Raw genomic sequence first — 21,383 nt, 5'->3', positions numbered from 1 at the left:
AATCTAGAATGGTGTGAAGCACAGAAGAGCGGGCTGTACCCAGGTTCAAGTCACCACCCCTCCACCACCGTGCTTAAAACTGGGCAATACATATTTTTGTTAGCACGCTGGATTTGATTTTCATTAATCGTGCTGCTGTGCATTATGGCCTAATGTCTCTACTTCTGTTTCAACTCTCTGTGATATGCGTTAATGTTTGTGAAGCGTGTGACGATTACACAACTAATAATGAATAAGCAAATACTTAACTAAATGGCATTGATGTAAAAATAGAAGTGAAATTCATTACGTTCATCTCATTAACTTGTTTTATTAAAAGCGTTGCATCCGGCTACATCAGCCGATTTGGCTGCAGAACAACTTGGCTGTTGTCGTTTCTCAGTGATTTGACCAGAACATCTTAATGCTTTCCATCAACATTTTCTGCTGCAATGAACAAGCAATAAACATATTACTGGAAATAGAGAGGATGGATGCTATAGTACCTAAATAACTAGTTAATATTTACTGCAGTCCAATTTCCAGTGAACTAAAATGAGTTAATTTAACAGAAAATTACGGAAATAAATGGAGTACCTGAACAAAACCCATCAATGCAGAAGGAGAAGGTATATATTCAGACAGGTAGGTTCTTTCTGGTATTTAAAGACTGTTTTCCAGTGCTAACATCCAATCCATTATGCCCTTTTCCTCCCCATTAGGGAACCTTCACTAAGTGGCTAATTACTTTAAAAATTAAAAAATAAAATCAGACAAAAATTAAAAGTTTATAAGATCAGGAGAAGAAAATTAATGTTGGAAGGTTATCATTCAAAGTGCCTTCTACTAAATACTTTGTACAAATTCAATTCCAGGTTACTTTATGAGATCTATATTTTCCAATCACAGGACAGATAATCACTTTAAGCTTTGAGTATCAAGCTGTGACTTATATTGCATCTCTATACTTAATCTAACACATTACATTGCAAACGTGATTCTTTACGTGAACACGACGTTTAAGACTTATGATATTGAGCATAAATTAAGGTCGACCAGTCAATAAAAATGGTAATCGTGTGATTTGGTGCAACTCTTTGATTTAAAGTTTGATGGGAAAGGGCCATTATCTTTCTTACAAAGGTAGAGAGATTGTCATTTTTTTTTTTAAATTTGAGTTTATTTTCATCAAACTACAACCTGAAGGCCATTGTTCAAAGATTTCCAGAGATGTTACAGAAAAATCTGTAACCTGGGACTTTTCGGAGAATGTTTTTTCTCTTTCGACTTTTTCCTCTTTCAGTTGTAAACACACAACTAAGTAAATAAATCAGCAGAGCAGCTTTACAAAAATTGGAATTGTTTAAGGAATCTTCAATCAGCGTGCTTCTGGTTTTTAAGCTATTAGACACTCGGTCATCATCTTCCCCTTTCCCTCTTCGCTCTTTTTACTCTTACCACCATCATTTCACCTTATTTAATCAAAGAAAATCTTTGTGGATCCTTGTAGTCATCATGTCTTAAGTCTTCAAATCAAAGTGTGGGTAACATCAAGACAGTCAGCTAAGCAGCACAGCTCCTCTGTACTACACAAAGTAATGCGCTCAGAAGGCAACACATCTGCGGGCTTATTCTGATGCCTCTGCACCATGTGCTCTACAATTTTCTTTTGATTGCAAAGAGCAACTCCCTCCAGTAAGAGCCTCGCGTCCTCTGATAGCACTCATCCAAGAGAGGGCTGCACCAATTAGCTTGCATTCCTCTCAAGAGGCAGTGAAGTCACTCTTTATGGGAAATCTGACACCAAAGAGCACGCAGTTGCCATATGGTGAATATTACCTCTTGTATGTAATGGAAGAGTTTGAGATTGAGCACTTGAAAAATGACTATGACCAGTGTCAAAGCAGAGTGCGTAAATTAAAACACAGCTAAAGGGGAGAAGGAATATCGTCCCGCAAGATCATCAGTCGAAAAACACGGGAGATGAAGCAGAATTAGTTTCATCACATTATGGCCCCCTTGAGTCATTCCTGAGAGGGAGATGGCAAAAAATATTAAAGTGTAATCATCTGATGAGAAGAGTGCTTATTCTGTTTGTCCTTGATTTTATACCTCAAACTTTCCCACTAGCAGAGCTTTATTTTTTTCCACCTAAATTACAAAGTCGGCGTATTCTCTACCTGTCCAGACAGACACGTGAATGAATAGATCGTAAGCTGTCTAATGCTTGCTATTCAGGGAAGTGGAATGACAGCTTGCAGTCAAATCAAGCTGCTTTAATTAGTTTCAGTTCTGAAGATGAATCACTTACACGGCTAATCCTCCTTGTATACTAATAAACAGACACATGCGGCTTATAGGAAATTAAAATGTGCAAGAATATGAAATAATATTCAAATGACCCCACATCTCTCTGCTGCTATTCCCACTGTGGGCATTAAAAAGACTATGTTGTGTCCTAGATATTAAATGGATAGTTCAAGGATAGCCATGCTTAGCACATGGCTCAAAGTTAGCTACTGCGAGTATCAATGTACAGGTGAAAAAAGTCAGAGATGTAAGGACTAATTTAAATATTACCAAAATATAATTAACTTGTTTTTTTAATTATTATGATTTAAATCCAATTTATGACATTGAAACTAACAAATGCTGCAGCCGAGGTCTCACTGCATTTTGACTGGATGCTAATAGAATGCTAAATGGAAAAACTTCCATTTAGCAAAAGGATATTCAGAGTATTGTAGCAGGCCTCAATCCTATCTGTTAGCTTTAGCATAAGGGACCTAATCTGGATGTCACGAAGACACCAGGAGAGTTATCTACAGCGACTAAGATGCTAACTACTTATAAGCTTCTAAAAAGATCATAACTTCCAAAATTCATTTAAAGCTGTCCCAGCAGCTGGACAGCGTAGCAGAGATGAGAGTGGCAGTAGGACTCCATGCAGCCTGTATCATGTGCATGTGGCTCTACATAAATCCATGTGTAGCTCGCCTCAATAGCATGGGCGTCTTAGAGGATGAAAACTGAGCTTCAGTTGCCTCTTTACCTGGAGCTCGAGCTGATAATTAATGACAGAGCAACAAATCCCACAAGACATGAATTTTACATCAGGTTGTTTATAGGCGCTCGTGCTGTTTCTGCTTGATTCAGGGTTACACGATGGTAGCGTGGGTCGTAAAGTGTAACAAGATAACTAATGCACTCCTGAATTTGATGCCAAGGAACCTGCCATCATTCCTTCAAAACAAAAAAATAAATAAATAAATAAAGTAGTAAAAAAAAAAGAAAAATAAAAATTCTTGGGCTGACAGCTTTATTGACATTTGTTCCTTAAAAGAGCCATGGACGAGAAAAGCTCTGCCTGACACATATCTTGTGTCTGCGTGGGGTAATTTATGAGGCCTGAAGAAACCGAACACTGTGGAGCAGCAGGCGTAACACAGTCACAACGAGACAAGTCTGATTCAGGAGGAGGAGATGGCAAAGCAGCTTGCTATACAGACACGCGTGCGGACAGGAAGATATATGTAGAGACAGAAATACACTCGGAGCAAAACACTCCAAAACTCCCTGTCATGTACACCTATGAGGTCCACTAAAACAGTCTCCTGCCATAATCCAGCAAGCAGAACAATTAAGGCTGCTCCAAATCCCCTGACTTCTTTTGCTTCAGACTCTATTTCTGCTGCCAAACATGTTTTAGAGCGTGGAGCACAGGCTTAGTGCGTGATACATCTATAAATGTTCGCAGTCTTCAAGGCTCACCTGGAGGTGTCATACGAAGATATAAAAGCAAAACTAAGCTGAGCAAGATGCAAGGCTTGGTTCAGCCAGAACAAGACAAAAAAAAAAAAGACAATAGACAAATTTCTTTCTATGTGGAAATAGGTCTGGATTGACCGAAAGAAAAAAAGTAAGTAAGGTAAATTTAAATTACCGTATTTTCCGCACTATAAGACGCACCTAAAAACCTTCAATTTCCTCAAAAGCCGACAGTGCGCCTTATAATCCGGTGCGCCTTATATATGGACCAATATTGAGCCACAACAGGTCCAGCAACGGACCTTACCACAGGGGCCGCGTTTCATTGGCTAATGCCCATTTAAGGTCACAGTGCAGCTACCACGTGCGTGACCGTCTCACAAACACAAGCTACAGTAGTAAACATATGCTAATGTACATTGTGGACCATCAAAACCATGAATGCCGACTTACCCAGCCTTGCAAGAACAATAGGCATCAGTGATCTTGTCCACAGCTATATTTATGCTGAGGGTGTGAGGATCTGCTGTTTTCCTCATCTATCGGTAGCTTTTAGCTGTGACGCGCACAATGTTGGAGGCATCCAGTGGCTCAAACACCTTGATGTCGTCCAAAAAAGATGACATGAACTTGTTGGTTCCCCTGTCCATTGTCGTGGCTGATATGTTGTGAAAATCCGGCAGAAATGCTACGCTAATTAACTCAGATCGAAATGAAAGACGTCATGTTTACACAGACATGCAGTAGGCTGCTTACGTAGTTGGTCCACTACGGTAAGCAGCCGCCAACTTCTTTTTCCCCCTAGAAGAAGTAGTGCGCGGTGCATGCTGGGATAGTTGTCAGAACACTGGTTTGTTAATAAAGTTTGATAATACATTTAAAGGGGGGGAGGGGCAGGGGAAGAGAGACAGAGACTGCAGTGGCAGCGTGTCGGTTGGTCTGTGTTACCCAGAAAGCAGTTGGGCATAATATCGCAACACCAACACCGTGAGTGAAACAACGACTGGGCCAGCCTACTATATAAAGTACTCGGGGACCATTTCTTTATTAATGTGGATGTGTAATAATAGAGTATGAAGCGTCTATTCTATGCGCCTTATAATGCGGTGCGCCTAATGTATGAAAAAAGTCCTAAAATAGGCCATTCATTGAAGGTGCGCCTTATAATCCGGTGCGCCTTATAGTGCGGAAAATACGGTAGGTCAAACGCCTAATTTAAATTTTTAATATCCATTAACTAAATTCAAACATCGAATCTAAACTTGAGTCTATAATCAGCAAACAGCGCATACTTTGATGCACTGTTTTTGAGTACTAAAAGCAAGATAAAGGTTGGAGACAAATCCTTTGATCCAAAAAAAAAGAGCATAATCTTGTAATTCCTGCATTTTCTGTCGGACTCAAAACTACAACATCTACCAAAGAATCATCAAAGGATGATCAAAGTAAACTCTTTTTCCGCACAGGTTCCGACACGGGATTTCAAAACACAGGGAGTCTAATATCTTGACAGGTTGTTGGTGACCAGTTTTATCTGAAGGCCTGACCAGACAGAGGGAAGTTTCTCTCATATCGGACTGAGCAAAATATATATATAATTTCCGTTTTTCTCTTTTTAAGAACTTGGTTAATCAGGTCAATCAAGAAGAGTGATCTTGTCTACTAATAAAAAGCAAACTTTTTGCAAAATCATAACAAATATAGATTTAACAAATTGCACATGATTACAACTCATTAAGAAAAAAACTGATAAGCAAATTAGCAAGACCTGAAAAGGTTAATGCAAATGCTATTTTCAAAAAAAATTGCAGAAGATTACAAATTGAAAGGTGTAAAAAGCATTTTAATGATAGCTCGTGTGAAACTTTCCAAGTAATTTAGAAAAAAAAAAGAAACAATTATGTCTGAAGCTGAGAAAAAATTATGCACATCAGCTGGCAGAACCATTTTTCTGCCAGCTGATGTGAATATGTCAAGAAAACTCCAGGTAGTCAAGAAACTTTGTCTGGGATCTCATTTAAATATGGTACACTGGAAAATGTAGCTGTTTTGAAACTGTAACTTTTAAAAACCTTGACACCAGTAACCAGCCAATGCATATGTGGAAAGCGAAATGCCACTTCCCCCCTTCCCCTTTTCTAACACAGAGCCCACTTATTGTTCAGTTCTACCAGAATGCTCCAAGGAGCTAAGCCTTTTGAACAAAGCCATCAATTTTACGCCTCTCCTCTTTAAGGTCTCGAATCAATGCTACCTCAAAGACAAATTCATTTTCCCCTTTCTCTCCTTGTTAGTTTGAAATGTTCTCTGCAATTACTGGCTAAGAAATCAGTTAATGCTTTTGTACATCACAGAGAATGCACTACCGATGTCCCTATAAGTTTTCTAGCTACAACCTTTTGGGTTTTTTTGAGTGGTGGTGGTGGTGAAAGGGGTGTTCGACACACATCTGAGGAGGTGTACTCTCCCAATATTGGCTTGTGTTCGCAACGCATTAGCAGCCTGCTGATGCTTTTGCTAATTCCCTGTGAATTGTTTGGAACAATAAGTAGAGAGATCAATATGTGGAATGACCCGAGCTAATCGCCTCAACCGGAGGCCAGAATTGAGCAGCCTTCAGTGTTACACAGCCTCTCCCGCAAGGTAAAAGAGCAGACAAGTTGCTGAGGTCAATTATCTCCCGCTTTGATCACTTTGCCAAAACTCTCCCTAAAATGAGCCCGCAATCACGCTGCTGTTCCAGCGTCTCTCTAGTAAGAGAATCTCCGTCAAGGTTGATGCCGCTGACAGAAAAGGACGGCGACGCCTGCTGTTACCGACAGGAAATAAAGGCAGAAAAGATGCTCTGGTTTTGGTGTAACTTCCTTCTGTGGTCGATGAATCTTAATGGGCACAATTAATTTCCTTTACGCCTCAAGTGCTCCTCAGTTTCAGAGAGTGAGACATTATTTCAGCACGATTAGACTACCCTGCAGAGTACGTTGTTTAATTCAGCGACATATCACGGCCAGCAATAATTCCTAACAGCTTCACAGTACAGAATTAGAGGTGTAGATCTGGGAAAAAGGGAAAAAAAAAAAACTAATAAACAAGGACCAATTATTTTCAAGAGCCCTTTATAGAGCATACTGTTGCTGCCGCTGAGGATGGCCTCAACATATTCAGATCTGCCTCCTTCAGAACACAGCGTCACTAAATGCTTCTCATAAAACACATTCAGTGATCCACTGTGACAAGCTCTGCAGAGAAGACAGGTTTCTGAATGGATCCCCGTGTCAGAACAGTAGCACGAAACCAGCTCTAAGACTAATGGGTGATATCAACAACTGTGTTGTGTGACTGCAGCAAGTGGCGATGCCGAGCCTATGTGGCATTTATGTTTACCCAGGCATTACGGTAGCTGAGAGAGCACATTAAACCCTTCACTGGAAATGCTTTGTGATGGCTACTTCCCTCCTCTTCCCGAGACTCTTTAGAGACACAGAGGGTAATTATGATAATTCACTTGTTAATTACATTTACATAAATCAGGACGTGAGCAGTTGAGCTAGCAGTTTGCACGCCTGGCGAACTCATCAAAGCTCGAGTAGTTTTCATATCAACTCTAACATACTTTTAATTGAGTCTTCGGAGATTCCCGGGAAAACAGTGGGAAAACAAACAAGATCTGGTGACATGGGGCCAAAGTTCAGGAGCACACAGTCTCCATTCTAAAATCAACCTTGCCCCATATCTCTCTCTTCAGTAGCACAGGTCAGGAATCGGATTTCAAGCCCCATGGCAACCCCTTCCAAAATATTCATAAGTTAAAAAAAAAAAAAAAAAAACATAACTTGGACTGCACAATGTTCAGTCTGTGTAATGACAGAGCAAAAAGGACTGGCAGGTTTCCTACAAGGTGCAAGTCGATATCATTAAGTGTTCTAATTTGTTGAATATTCATGTAAATGACCAAAACAAAACTATTTAAAAAATAATGTCACAGCCCCACTTAACCTTAGAACTTAATAATGACAAGCAAATGTAAACTTCCAGGTTTCTCTTAGAAATGGTGCCTTGCTTACAAGAATCTTTTCAGAAAGGACACAGACTGATGAGTTCTGGGAGAAAAAAACTGTTTTCATGAGGAAAAGTTTCATACCTAATTATCGTTCTATTGCAACTTATATACTTGTGTAAGTAGAGCACCCAATCTGACTCCTGGCCCTGGGGCCCACACGCTCATAAACTGACCCTGCTTAGCAAAACTATATTCAGGTTTTTCCACAACTGGCACAGAAACCAGAATCATCTTCAGAGTGAGTTGTAGCTCAGTTATGTGTTGCTTGTTGCAAAGAACTATGTGAAAAAAAGTTCCTTTTAATTATATTTATTGACTAGAAAATATAAAGTGCAATACTGATAAACTATACTGTTGTGTATCTCACTTGTGTTCTTTCTTTGTAAAATTAATTTGTGTAATATTTCAGTGTATTTGTCATTTTTCTTCCTAATGTTCTTCCTAATTGATGGTTGATGCTTGTGATGCTTTTTTTATGAACTGATGAACAATTTTCAATGCAAATTACAAATAAATCTGAGGATATTTCACCTCTTCTTTGGAGTCTGGACTAATTCAAATAAGCCTAAATTTCAGAATCTAATACTGGATTTTCCAATTAATGACATAGCTGGACATACAGTTAAGGTCAAAATTATATATATAAAAAATTTGCAAACAGCTTTGAATTTAAATTAATTTTTACTGAACCAAGAAGTCTGTTTTTGGTAGGAAATGAGGCAGGCATTTCTCCTGAGCTCATGAAAAACAGAATAGTTTTATATACCTCTCTCCACAGACGATGTAAAAAACTTTTTGGCAGGTTCTCTACTGGATTCAAATCAGGACTCTGACTGGGCCATGCCAAAATATTAACATTACCTCCAGTCAGAAGAAATATGTTGGTAAAATGAATAAATAAATAAATACTTTAAACCTAATTCTGCCTGGGGTAAGGCTTAACTGTATTCTTTGATGCATAAAATAATTATTTTTATTTTGTCATTTGGATTCAAAACTGATACACCAAAGAACCAGCAGCATATTTTCTCTTTCATGTGTTTTAGACATCAAAAAAAAAGGAAAAACGAAAGAAAAAACAGCATCTACCAGAAAAAGCCTGATTAATTTAAACTCAGCTTATTTAAATAATGCCAATTAACAAAATCTATAGTCAAAAAGAACTTGATCAGTTGATCACTGCATCAAAGCCTGATCTATGAGGCCAAACAAAGCTATAAAATGTATAAATTGTATTACTTTTGGAAGACTGTGGCAATAAAAACTGTAAAATATAAAATGTTACTTGTTTTCTCAAATTGATTTTTGTATTTTTTAGGTAATATAGTAAGAAATATAGTCTGAAAACTCAACAGTTCCCATGCTCAAAACCTTTTAGAAGAACTTTTAACGACAAATACATAAGATGTATCACAAATGATCTCATAATCGCAATAAATAATATCACCACTCGATGATTCTTTAATAAGCAGCCCAGTCGTAACCTGATATCCAACAGTGCTCAGCAGAGGGGCAGCAACCCGAACCTCTATAACGTATCATCCAGTCAGGTCAAGATTCTTGTTCCCCTCTTCATACAGAAGACTTGTGGAATAAATTGGCTTCTGTCAGGTAATTAAGCCCATTATCGGCCTGATGTAATGTCCCTGTCTGATGACACATATGTCGCCTCTCAGCACTTCACAGATTAATTTAAGCCCGTTAACTGCCTGACAGGATTCTTCACTGTAATAGATCTCCTTCTCCAACCAGTTTTTTTTTTCTCCAACAGATGCGCTGTGTGCTCCATAACTCGCCTTTGAAAAATATTAGCCCACAATAGGTTGCCGATTATCACCTCATCTGTTAGAAAAAAAAAAAAAAAGAAAAATGGCAACAGCAAAAGTTGAAGAGGTAGTCATGGCAACGCATGGTGCAATCCTGAGGCGGAGAGGAAAGGATAACCTCTGTCATACTGTGCACAAGCCTTTTCCTACATGTTCGCAGCGTGAGAGGGAAGTTCAGGGAGGCGGTGTAGATAATGGTTCCGGATAAGGCTTGAGATTGAAGAATTTGATGGGGTCCAAGCATCAGCTGGATTGAGTGGCTTGCCTGCTTCGTGGTAATAAAGATGCGCATTTTTCATGTTTTTTTTTTGTTTTTTTTAGCTGTGCCTCAACCCTACAGAGAGTTGTCCCTCATTCCAAGGTGAATCTGTAATTTCTGTCTGCAAATGAGGCCTTTCCCCAAGAATAACACAAGCCTCTTTCCTTGATCACACCTGAATTGTATCCAGAATTAAAAAGCAGCCATCTGTGACATCCCAAGCCGCTGCCAAACAATAGAAGGGTTTACACAAAGACAATGGATTACACTTGAAAATGAAGCAGTCCCTCACCTTCTGCAGGATCCGGCGGCCCAAAGTCTAGGTCGTAGCGCAGGACGTAGAAGTTATTCCACACGTACAGCTGGTTGTCCCGGGGGTTGTAATCCACGGCGGTGATGTACTGGTACTCGTTGGGGAAGAGGATGTCCGTGTACTCGCCCTGGTTCAGCTTGGTGTTGTAGATGTAATCGATCTGACTGCGGCTGGCCTCGCTCTCGTTCTCCTCGTAGGTGGAGCGCACGACGTGCAGCACGCCGCACACCATGAAGGCGTTGGAGGCCGAGCGCTTGTCGTACGCCGTGTCCCAGGTGTTCTCGAAGCGTAGGGTGTACGGGTTGAGCTGGCTCACCACGATGCGTCCATTGTTCTGCTCAGTGGCATAGATCACCCACAGGCCCCTCTCATCGACCGCAAGGTCAATGTCTGTCTTGCCGCCCCAGCGGTAAGGTGAGGTGTCGTGGTAGTTGGCATTGTTCACAATGGCCTCTCCACTTTTGATGCGCGTGCGGAGATCAAACTTGACAATGTTACGAGTGCGCTCCTTGTTGAAGAAAATTGCACCGTCGTAGGCGACGAAGCCGGTTCCGTCCACACGGTGAGGCAGTTTGTAGGTTGTCGTCTGGCGACCGTTTTTGAAATCCTCCAGGGAGGCATACTCAATGAGTGTGTCCGTGCGGTAGGGCGTCCAGGGCATGAAGAAGACCTTGTCTCCAGCCTGGAGCGGGTCTTTGCACCACGAGCCCGCTTGCTGCTCGGCCTCGAACAGGAAGGTTGCAGCTCCTATGCCCTTCAGAGTCCCCGGACAAATGAAAACTGGTGACAGAGGAGAGCAAAACAAAAATACAACAAGGCAGAATATTAAAAACCTCAAACGTTACATGTGTGACTGGCACAATTTTCCCAGCTGCGCCACTCAAGTACAGGACAAAAAGATCAGGGACTTTGAAGCTTTTGACTAGTGTTTTTGTACTAATGAGACGGGGGAAGGGGGGAGGAAAACAAATGTACGTGTCAAAGTAACTACTCGGGATGAAAAATGTGAGGTTAATAGAACTTGCTTCTCAAGGGGCTGCTGCTACACTGTACCGGGGACAAAACAAATAAAATGTGAACCGAAAAAGTTTTAAAGTCCTGCAAACGAAAGACACGGGAAGTGGCGAAAGGAGAATTCACAGTGCTTTGTTTTGTGTGCTTTTTTTTTTTTTTTTTTCATCCAACACCAGAAAGGCTTCTTCAAATGTCAAATGCCACATGAACACCTGGGTACAGTGGCTATAAAAGTAAAAATAGGCTGATTAAAATGTCAGGGTTTTAGGAGATTATTAAAAATCATTTCCAAACTTTTTCCACCCCTTGTATAGCAAGTATGGCAAGTATTTTTTTTTTATACAATTCAAATGAAAAATATTCAAATCTTTTGGAAAATGTAAAAAGCCTGACTTAATAGGTATTGAATCTAATACTATATTGAACCACTTATAAATTCAATTCCAGTATCCAGTATTTTTGTGTTTACACTTCCCATCAGTTATAGTGAATCTGATTGATAACAAATAAACTTCAGCCATATAAGGAAAATTCTACTGACTTTGCTTAATTCAATCCTCTAGGTAAAGTCAAAGTATGCAGAGATGTCATAAAAAATCTCATCATACATAGTATCTGGTATCACAAAGACAGTTGTCAATAATTGTAGACAATATAGACAACAGATCCTTGGCAAAAACTGCATGTTTCATAACTGATAGAAAGATAACACAATCACTTCAATGGCAGCATCATGCTTTTGCTTAGAGTACTAGACTTTTTGGGAAGATGCCAGACAGTTTTGAGCCTAAACAGTTATTAGTCTCAAAGCTTGAAGATTATAGAATACAAAAAAAAAAAAAAAAAAATGGCTTCATCTCTGTGATTGCATGAAGAGCGGAGGGACAAAAGATGCCCTTACAATCCGATGTTGGTTTTGAAAGCCTCTACAAGGCCAGAAAACAGAGAATGCTGAAATTGAATCATAAATGGCTGCAGGGATTGAACAAACTATCGGTTTCAGAGTTGGTGCTAAACCAGGTTATTCCAGCTTTTATATTCTTGTTTATATTTCTCCGTCAGGCGTAACTTTCTCAATTAAATTGTACAAGATAAATATCACACTTAAGGTAGAAAAAGTTTTCAAGTGATTTGTCGTGGTCTCATTAATTATGCCACAAAAACCTGGCATTCTAACAGTGGTGTGTGCACTTTTCTATATCCACTGTACATATGGACACACTGCACATGCACTCTCACATGACTGAGGGTCATTAAGTAACAAGAGGGAAAGGAAACAGACTGTACATCTCGTGGTAAGAGTGAACAGGTTGTCGGATGGTAGTGGTGGCGGCAGCAAAGCAAAGGTAAAACAAACTAAAAAAAATGAAAGTGGAGGTTGAGGGAATAAATAGAAACAACAGAGGCAAAGGACTTTCACTACTTCTGTGGCAAAAGACAAGAGTAACCACTGATGGGTGAGGGAGGCCACGGCAAGGTTCCAATACAAATTAATTTGTTCTGGATAAAAAAAAAAAGAGAGAAAGGAAAGCCAGGGAAATTTTGTTTTCCCGTCCTCAAACATTGTCTTTTTTTTTTTTTTTTTTTTTTTTTTCGCAGGCGGTGCCAAACTCACTCAGCCATCACTGCTATTTCACATCACGTGCTATGGGTGCAGCAGAACTCGGGCCAGGCAAACTGAGACTGAGCCAATTAAGAGGTATACACACAACTAGTCATTCTTCGGAGACGTCGGGAGGGGTGTTGGGGGTTACACTGCTTACGAGGGGGTCCGAGGAATGAATGGACACCAAAAACAGTCGGTGTTTTCTTTCGTATCGAGAAGAGAACTTGGTCAGGTGACCATGGTTGTCATTTGAAATTTCATTCTGCAAATCGTTTGGGTTCCATGGGTGCAAACCATCCTCCTATGGGTTTACAATTTGACAGGAAAAGGCAATCAGGAAGGGGAGGAGAGAGGTGGAAGGGGGTGGGGAGTGAGGGGAGCTGTACTCAACACCACAGAACAAGAGGCCGAAAGGGTGGGGGGTTGGGGGAGTGGAGGGGTAAAGAGAGGGAAGGAGCAGAGCACTCATTTACCTTTTTGCTCCACTTCTATTTCAGGCATTGGAAAAGAAAGCAAAAAAAAAAAAAGAGTGCAAGAGGAAGAGAAATGTTATCATGAGTTAACTAGTAGATATAAAGAAAGAAAATTAGTTGGAGGGTGTGAGTGTGAAATGAACCATTCGGCTGGCTGGGATAGGAGATCTTAGAGGAAGAGCAAAAAAAAAAAAGTTTGTTAGAGTGGTGTCTCATCCTAGAATTAAAAACAGAGAAGTTATGGCAAGAGACAAGCCATGTATCGCACTTCCCAATAAACTACTCATTTCCATCGCCTTTATCTGCCAACAAAACAACAGTTTGTACAGTAAAAACTGAATAAACTTGTCAAAGAATGCTTCTCCCCTAAGCACCAAGAGATGGAGAAAATTTATAAAAAAAAATAAAATAAAAAATCCAAAGTCCTGGTCATATTTAGATGGAGAACAGTCAACACAGCATCGGAGTTATTTCTGGCATGTCTTGGCTGAGGGTGGAAATTGTTCAAACTTTTCTAAACACAAACGAGACGCTGGATTTCTAGATCTGCTCGCCCACATGCATAAAATACGACACTAAAGTTACCAATGCTTAAATGAGCTGGCAGCGCACGAGGTGACTGATGGTACAGTCAGCCTAATGGGCGTTCCTTAGAAATGCAGCTGCATGTGCTTCGGTGCTTTGGAGAGGCTGGAGACAATATGAAAAAAGGTTGAAAATTAAAAGAAAAAAAAAATAGAAAGAGTTAGTACAGGTGGGGAACAGGAGGTGAAAGGAAGGTCTGTTTGAAAGAAGAGGGGAAAGAAGAGTGAGTATTTCTAAAGGTTTACATTTCAGCACTTAATACATGGAGTAAGCTCAGATAAAGCTGAATTTATACAAACTACTCTAGGCATCCATTTAAAGCTGGATTAACTATAAAATAGTGACTGTTATAAACATATTTGCAGCAAAGATGATAAAAAAAACTGTAGAAGAAGAGAGTTGTGATGAGTGTAACAGTTCAGTTTAACCTCAGGAAAAATGCAAAGCATTCTTTTAAATTTTAGGCCATTTAACAGATTTTCCAGTAAGATCCTTTGTGTTATGGATCAACAAGAGCACTAAATAAGGCCAAACATTCTGATTTCAGTAATAGAGAATCCAAAAGTCAGCCAACGGAAACTGTGAGAAAACATTGTGACTCCAACCTTTATTAATATGTAGTCATGCAGATAGCTTCAGCTTTATTTGTCAAGCTGTAGAAATATATACCCCTGAGATTTTCAACTGAACCACAAATATGTAAGACTGAGTTTATATAAAAAAATAAAAAAAAGGGAAAAGCAGAAGCTATTTGTTTGGTGGAAAGTAGTTCCAAAGCAAACTGATCACAGTAAGGTCTGAGGATTAACCGCAGAACCAGCAATGCTTTTTAAGAAAAGATACGGCCAATGAAAAACTCAATTTGATCTATATGAGCGTCATACTATAAACCAGAGATGCATTTACTGCCGTTGAAGCAGAGTCTGGGATAGACGGCGATGGGGACACATCAACAACCATTTATCACGTCTAAGTCCCCAGTGAAATCCCTCAGTGGAAATTGAATCATGTGGAACCTCTGCTTCAATCTGACTCGGTTTTGCTTTAGTGGTTGAAACTAAAATGATACATGACTAAAACGTGAAGATTTAATTTAAAAACCCCCGAGCCAAAGCTAAACTTAAAAACACTGCAAACTAGAATAAATGATATCTTGGGCAGTCAGATAATGTTCGCAGCAATCCGTGAAGACATTTACAGTCGCCTTTTCGCGAAATTTAAAGCTGATGAGTTTGACGTGCTGATTTGTGTCGCTGTGCTCAGCCTGCACAGGTACGTAAAAGAAAATTAAACTGACCACAACAAAACTTTTAATCTTGCAGTAGGAGATTTACAACCTGTTAGTGAAAGTTCAGCTCCCACGGTTGATAATTTGCATGCCAGTAACCAGGCTTCTATGTCGCTGTCGGGTACAAAATGGGCATGCAAATTAAGCATGTTTCCATTACTTGGTTTTAGAACAAATAAACAAGGCTGAGCAGTGACCTCGGTCAGCGTTATAGGCTACCGACTGTTACCGGGAAATGTGATAAATAGGGTGGAAATTTGCTAACAGGAAACAAAAAAAGAAAAAAGAAAAAAAAGCAAAAACAAAAAAAAAGGTTTTGAATAACTTTTTGCAGTTTGGAGCATTCTCTATGTCAGTCAGAGTCGAGCATGTTAATAAGTGGAAACTTTTGGTCACTTAAGAGTTAAAGTGCAATTATGTAACACATGCTTTTTGGGAAGAAACTGTTTTCTGTTAGCTTATTTGTTCATCTTTGGGGGGGGTTAAATTGCCATTTATATGTAATTTGTCAGTTAAATACTCCTAACCGTGGTCACACAACTCTTAATGTGGTGATAATTTACTTTGGCAAGTTGCAATCGTGAAGATGGACAGAGCATTTGCATATTGGTTCCATCTTGAACTTTATCTAAAAGAATGACTTAAAAATAATGCAGGCTGGGACCAGGTATACCAAAGCTTTGTAAAACCATATATCATGCTGTTCCTGGGGTTTAAACTAAATTTAACAAGCTGGCAGACCCTGAGAACTGTAGGTTACCATAATGTGGAATAGTTTTTCCTTCTCTAAAAAAAACAAAAAACAAATTCAGCTGTTTGGAAGTATTTTCAGTTGCAAAAACCAGTTTTTGAAAGATGTTCTCCCTGAACTCTATTAGCAGAACAACATTTTAAAACTATAGTTAATACGCTGCAACATTAAAAGCAAAAAGGGGGTAATACTCTACTGAATCAAGATTAAACTACAATAAATAAATTGTATAGATAATATTAATACAAATGAAAAAAAAAAATCAATATTTTGTTTTAGCAGTAGTGGGAATGTTTTTTTTTTCTGTTTTAAATAAATTCAGTTAGATTGCGTTACAGAGCTTTGTTTGATTGTTTTGTGTAAATACCATAGTGAGACATTTGTTTTCTTTCTTATTTCTTATGTTGTATGACTCATACCATTACATGCCTCTCTGGGTGCACGTTTCTTTTTAATCAACCTCTATTTTGCCACTTGTTTGGCGCTCACTTACAACCCACAAAAATCAGCATTTATTACATAAAATATCTCACATCTCAAATAAAGCCAAGTAAAATCACATCTGCATGACTGGACTTCCAATAAGGGAACAGGAAAAATGTGTGTTTGTTTATTTCTTTTTATAACTGGATAAACTAAACTTTAAATACCTAAGAAACATTCCAAGTCCATCTAGCTTTAGGTCATTATTAACAGTGTTATTCCAGATAAAAGAGTTGAAGAGTCATCTGTAAGAGCTAATAAAGAGAGGCTGCAGTCACATCAGACACTTTGATATTACACAACAAAGATTTCTGTATGAGATTGGGGTGGCGATACTTACTATAGGGAACACACTCATACTGGACCTCTAAGTACTTGTAGGTGCCAGGGCATGGATCGGGAAAGACATCAGAGCCAGTGACAACCACACACTGCGTACGGTTGTTGCACCTAGGGGAAAAAAAAGATTGACCAGAGATTTCATCATGACTACCCACAGTAAGAGTACTCCGCATGAGACAACATTAACAACACAAAAGGAGGGAGCGCTTCATTGTAACAGCCTCAGTGACATTGATGAAATCCCGGGCTCGACTGTTACTTATGCATTGGAGTTTCAAACCTTGGCGAACGAGGAGGGAGAGGAATGAGAGCATTAAAAGGGGCGAGTAAATGAAGGCGATGGCATGAATGACAGAGCGAGAGAGCAGCTACAAGGCATGTTGGGAATTACTGTCTTCAGGCTGCTATTGGAAGAGAGGACATTCATTAAAACACACGCGACAGGTGGTGGTGACATGCACTGGACTGGAATGGGTGGCCTCGAGTATAACAGAGCAGCTCCTCTGCATGTATGCCCAAACAAGACATGAATGTGTCAACTCCATGAAAGGTTATTTGCCTTCCAGCATGATATGGTGTCCCTCAGTGAAATAACAGTATGATGTGTGAATTGCAGAGACATTGGGCATGTGTGTGTGTGTGTGTGTGTGTGTGTGTGTGTGCGTGTGTGTGTGTGCGTGCTAGCACATGTTTCTGGGTGTTAAAAAAAGTTCAAGTCAAGAGGCAGCAAGAGGGGAAAAAAATAAAATAAAATAGAAGAACAGCAAACGATCGAGTTTGTGTAAATACTGTATAGGTTGAAATTGGCTCCACTTCAATCGAGCTCTCTTCAGGCCCAGGGATTGAGAATGATGTCAGCAAGAGAGGCAAACAAGATGAAAACTGGCACCGAAAAAGAAACGTTTAACAATGTGCAGGCTTGAGATAAATATTAAAGAAAAGAAGAAAAAAAAAGAAAAAAGAAATTAAAAAAAAAGTCAGGCAGAGATGCAAGTTGAACATATATCTGAACAGGGGACAACAGTAACAGGTCTAGGACAATTTATCACTGCAAAACAAAACAAAAATATGACAGATGAACAGAACCACTCATCTAAGACTAAGTTAATGAATTTTAAAAAGCAGGTAAGCACACATGTAAATCCAGCATGAAACTTTGCTCAGTAGTGCACATGCATTTTCTTTGTAGCACCCTGCCTGTACTTCAAAGTTAATGCCGTACAACTATTACACCTTATTAAAACCATGCACAATTAACAAAGGATTTTTAGAAAGAGCCAGCTATGGTCTAAACTTCAGTGCCAATATACTGCCGGCTGTGCTTATAGAGAAGCAACGTTTGTAGCTCCAGCGTAGCAAATGTTCAAGAGAGCTGCCGCAAGGGAGGAAGGGTCACCGCATGAAAATGTGATCTGATTGACGGTGTGTGGGGCATGCTGGATCACCTCAAATTCACCCAAAAATGTTCCACTTCATTCTGGGTACAGAGATTTTAAAGTCAATAGCTGCAAGTGATAGGAAATAGGCTTTTGAAATATTTGGGAAAAAAAGCATGATCTCACTGTGTGATTAATAATTTAAATGCAGCAAACAGAATAGATATAAATTCAGGTAGAGTGCCAATCAGCAAAATGAAGTTTAATTGGGCAATAGATGATTATTTGGTATGTGTTGAAAATACATCAGCAGGCAATAGTGCTATCAACCAAGGCATTGTGATGGTTCGAGGTCAATTTGAAATAATGCTTTAGAACAGATTAAGAAAGTTTCATCAGTTTTATATCCCTTTTTTGGCAATATTTTGGGTAATTGCTGACAGTGACAGATAGGAAGCAAGCAACCTGCAAAACATGGAGGCTACGGTGATCACACCTGAACTGCGCATTCACCAACAAGAGAAACAATTAGCTGCTAACACAACTAAAGATAGCATGTGCATTACAGTTTCACTATAGGTGCCAAATCAAAAGCTGAGTCTTTACTGTATTTGATCATCTGTAGTTCAAACCATAAAATACTTGATTAATCTAAACTAAACTGGATAATGCTCCACCATAGAGATTATTTTTATATTTATAAGACCTTATTCTATCTGTGAAAATGCAAAAAAAGGGATCATTTTCAATCCGAATCGTCTCTTATAAGGATTAAAAAGCACAATTCATGGAAAAGAAACAGAATTTGGAAAAATCTTTATTTGATTCTTAGATTTACATAAAATATGTTTAAAACCTTGTGAATATCATGCATAGTCTCATGGGTTAAATGTTTCTGTGCACTCCTATGGTGTTTTTTTTCTTTTCAAATCCGTCATTAAGTGTGTTAAGGAAGCAACTATGAGCTTCATCTCAACTAGCAGGAAATGTAAACTCCAGATAAATTATAGAGGTGGTGATAAATCAATAAAAAAAAATAAAAAAAACACTGAATATTCATTTGCAATTTTTACTGTGGTTGACTTTGTGCCACACTGCAGCTGACCTGCAGGACAAAAGAACACACAAAGGCACACACCTAATAAATATTCACCCAAGCTTCAGCTCCACTTCTGGTTCTTAGCGGCTCCGAAGGGAAGCATTTCTGGCTATTTATGAGTTCTTTGTTGTACTAAGCAGGTTGTGTTCGGCTGACTTGATGTGAGCAATGAGACCAAATCAAACTGTTTAGTTTGCAGACCAGAAAACTAAGGCTGAGTTAAAAAGACAGGAAAAATGTTTTGTTAGATGATCATTCTCTGTTGGTTAACCAGTACAAGAGAACACCTATCATATTACACCATTTGATCTTTGGTTAACATGAAATATTGATTTGTATACATGTAAGAACCAACAAAAAAAAAAGCGTTTTTTCCATCACTAAAAATATTATTTTTATGCAGGAACCGCTCACCGCAGCGTTTTCCTTCACAGTAATTTGGAGATGCCTTCGTGTTTTAGGAGCAGGTGTTGTTGCTAAGGGTTCTGACGGTCTGTTTATAACAGCAGCAAATCCCAGCGTGCGATCTGCACTGAACAGTCTCACGGCAGTCAAGTGTTTGAATTCCACTCGCTTTCTCTCAGAGAGCTGCACCTTTGACCAGATAAAAGATTCATTCTGGTACTTTTAAAGGGTCAGAGAAGAGGTTGCGATTCAAATGAAGTAATGGAAGGCAGAGAGACGAAAAGTGTATTTAGATCATAATTTTTTACAAGTGAACAGTTTTTGCACCTGCTCCGGTCGAGAGACGGAAAGGTCAAATTCGCAGTCCATTCACGACGCGTTTCTAAAGGAATGAAGACCTGAATATTAAGCAATGTGACCAGAGGTTGCGGCACTTTCTTTGCAAAACTTTCAACTAAACGTTCTTCTTGACAAAACCCTCTGATGTAGCTGTCGTGCAAAAATCAATCTATTTGATTCCTGCCCAGTAATTTTTGTTGTGGGGGAAGAAAAAAAAAAAAAAAAAAAAAAAAAAGAAACAGTTCTTGACGAATGCTCTCTGTCGCAATTTCCAGAAACTGCCAGTCTGAGATGCAGACCTCCAACTGTTTCCATTTACCCGCTCTTGTTTAATGTGTTTGTTTATCCGTCTGTGGGGCTGTTGCCTTTTGTTAATCCTGACAGTATTGACTGGCCCATTGTGATAGAGTTAAAATACCCACATTCTAGTTTGCTGCACACCAATGGAGCGCTGATTGGCCTCTGGAAGATTTGCGGCTGGTTTAACGTCGCCATTTATCACATCGCCTTTAATTACGATCAGGAGCCCTTTCCCTCTAATCTGAATCCTTACGATCATTGTGGCAAAAGGCTCCTTTCAAAACCATTATTTCCTGGGAACCTGGATCAATATTCAGGCATGTGAAAAAAATAGGACACAAAAATAAATAAGTTATTTATTAAGAAATGCTGAAATCTTGGTGTCTAATTGTATTTTCTTTATTTCTGGAATTGAAAGTGTTTCAACTGGAATTAAATAGCAAAAAATATGTCCTTGCTTTTACTCATTAAAAGATAAGAATAAAAATGAGGAAAACTTTAGGACACACTACTTTCTAAAAGCTAGCCTTACCCCACTGGCTGAAAAAACACTTCAGAGATGCTTCTTGTAGACATTAATCTGAGCAAAGTTGGACCCACTCCTCACTTTCAACTGCAAGATGTTTGAAGAGTTTCTTGCATGTACAGCCTGTTTCAAGTCACCCCACAGCACCTCAATCAGTTCAAGATCTAGGCTTTGACTCAGAGCAGCGTTTTTCATTTCAGCTAGTCCTTGACAGATTTTACCAGCATGTTTTGAGTCATTGTCATGTCACAGGGTCCAGTTTCTGCTTCACCAACAACTGCTTTATAGAGATGGTCTCACATTTTCACCACGCACCTCTCAATATTACATTCATCTGTTCAAAGAACAACATCCAGGAAGTCCTGGTCTTTGTCTGGGCTATCCTTGGAAAATCTCAGTGTGGCTTTGATTTATTTTTGTTTTTCATGAAAGTATTCTTCTTTGCACACCTCCCATGAAAGTTAAACTTACGCAGGCTTTTTCTTTTTATGCAGGTATTTATTTCCATAGCAACAGCTGCAAAGGCCAGCTGCAGGTTCATCGATGACGTATAGCCAGAGACTTCTTTTGGCATCTCACAGTCCACTATCA

At 39.3% G+C, this 21,383-nt stretch overlaps 1 protein-coding gene across 4 annotated transcripts in view; it reads right to left on the bottom strand.

The window, feature by feature from the left end:
• adgrl2b.1 (adhesion G protein-coupled receptor L2b, tandem duplicate 1) overlaps window positions 1-21,383 on the bottom strand; it is a 127,794-nt gene that overhangs the window by 48,363 nt on the left and 58,048 nt on the right. For all 4 annotated transcript variants that reach the window (XM_088014792.1, XM_088014791.1, XM_088014789.1 and 1 more), the window contains 2 exons: window positions 16,746-16,855; window positions 10,185-10,985 (listed from right to left, as the gene is read on the bottom strand). In XM_088014792.1, the coding sequence (XP_087870918.1) occupies window positions 10,185-10,985; window positions 16,746-16,855 (911 nt within the window). The remainder of the gene's footprint in view (window positions 1-10,184; window positions 10,986-16,745; window positions 16,856-21,383) is intronic.

This window comes from Poecilia mexicana, unplaced genomic scaffold (genome assembly GCF_051168715.1).
Source record: "Poecilia mexicana isolate PSO_F unplaced genomic scaffold, ASM5116871v1 scaffold_17, whole genome shotgun sequence".
Classification (NCBI taxonomy): Eukaryota; Metazoa; Chordata; class Actinopteri; order Cyprinodontiformes; family Poeciliidae; genus Poecilia; species Poecilia mexicana.
The sequence above is the reverse complement of the archived record's forward strand: the minus strand, read 5'-3'. Positions and strand labels throughout refer to the sequence as shown.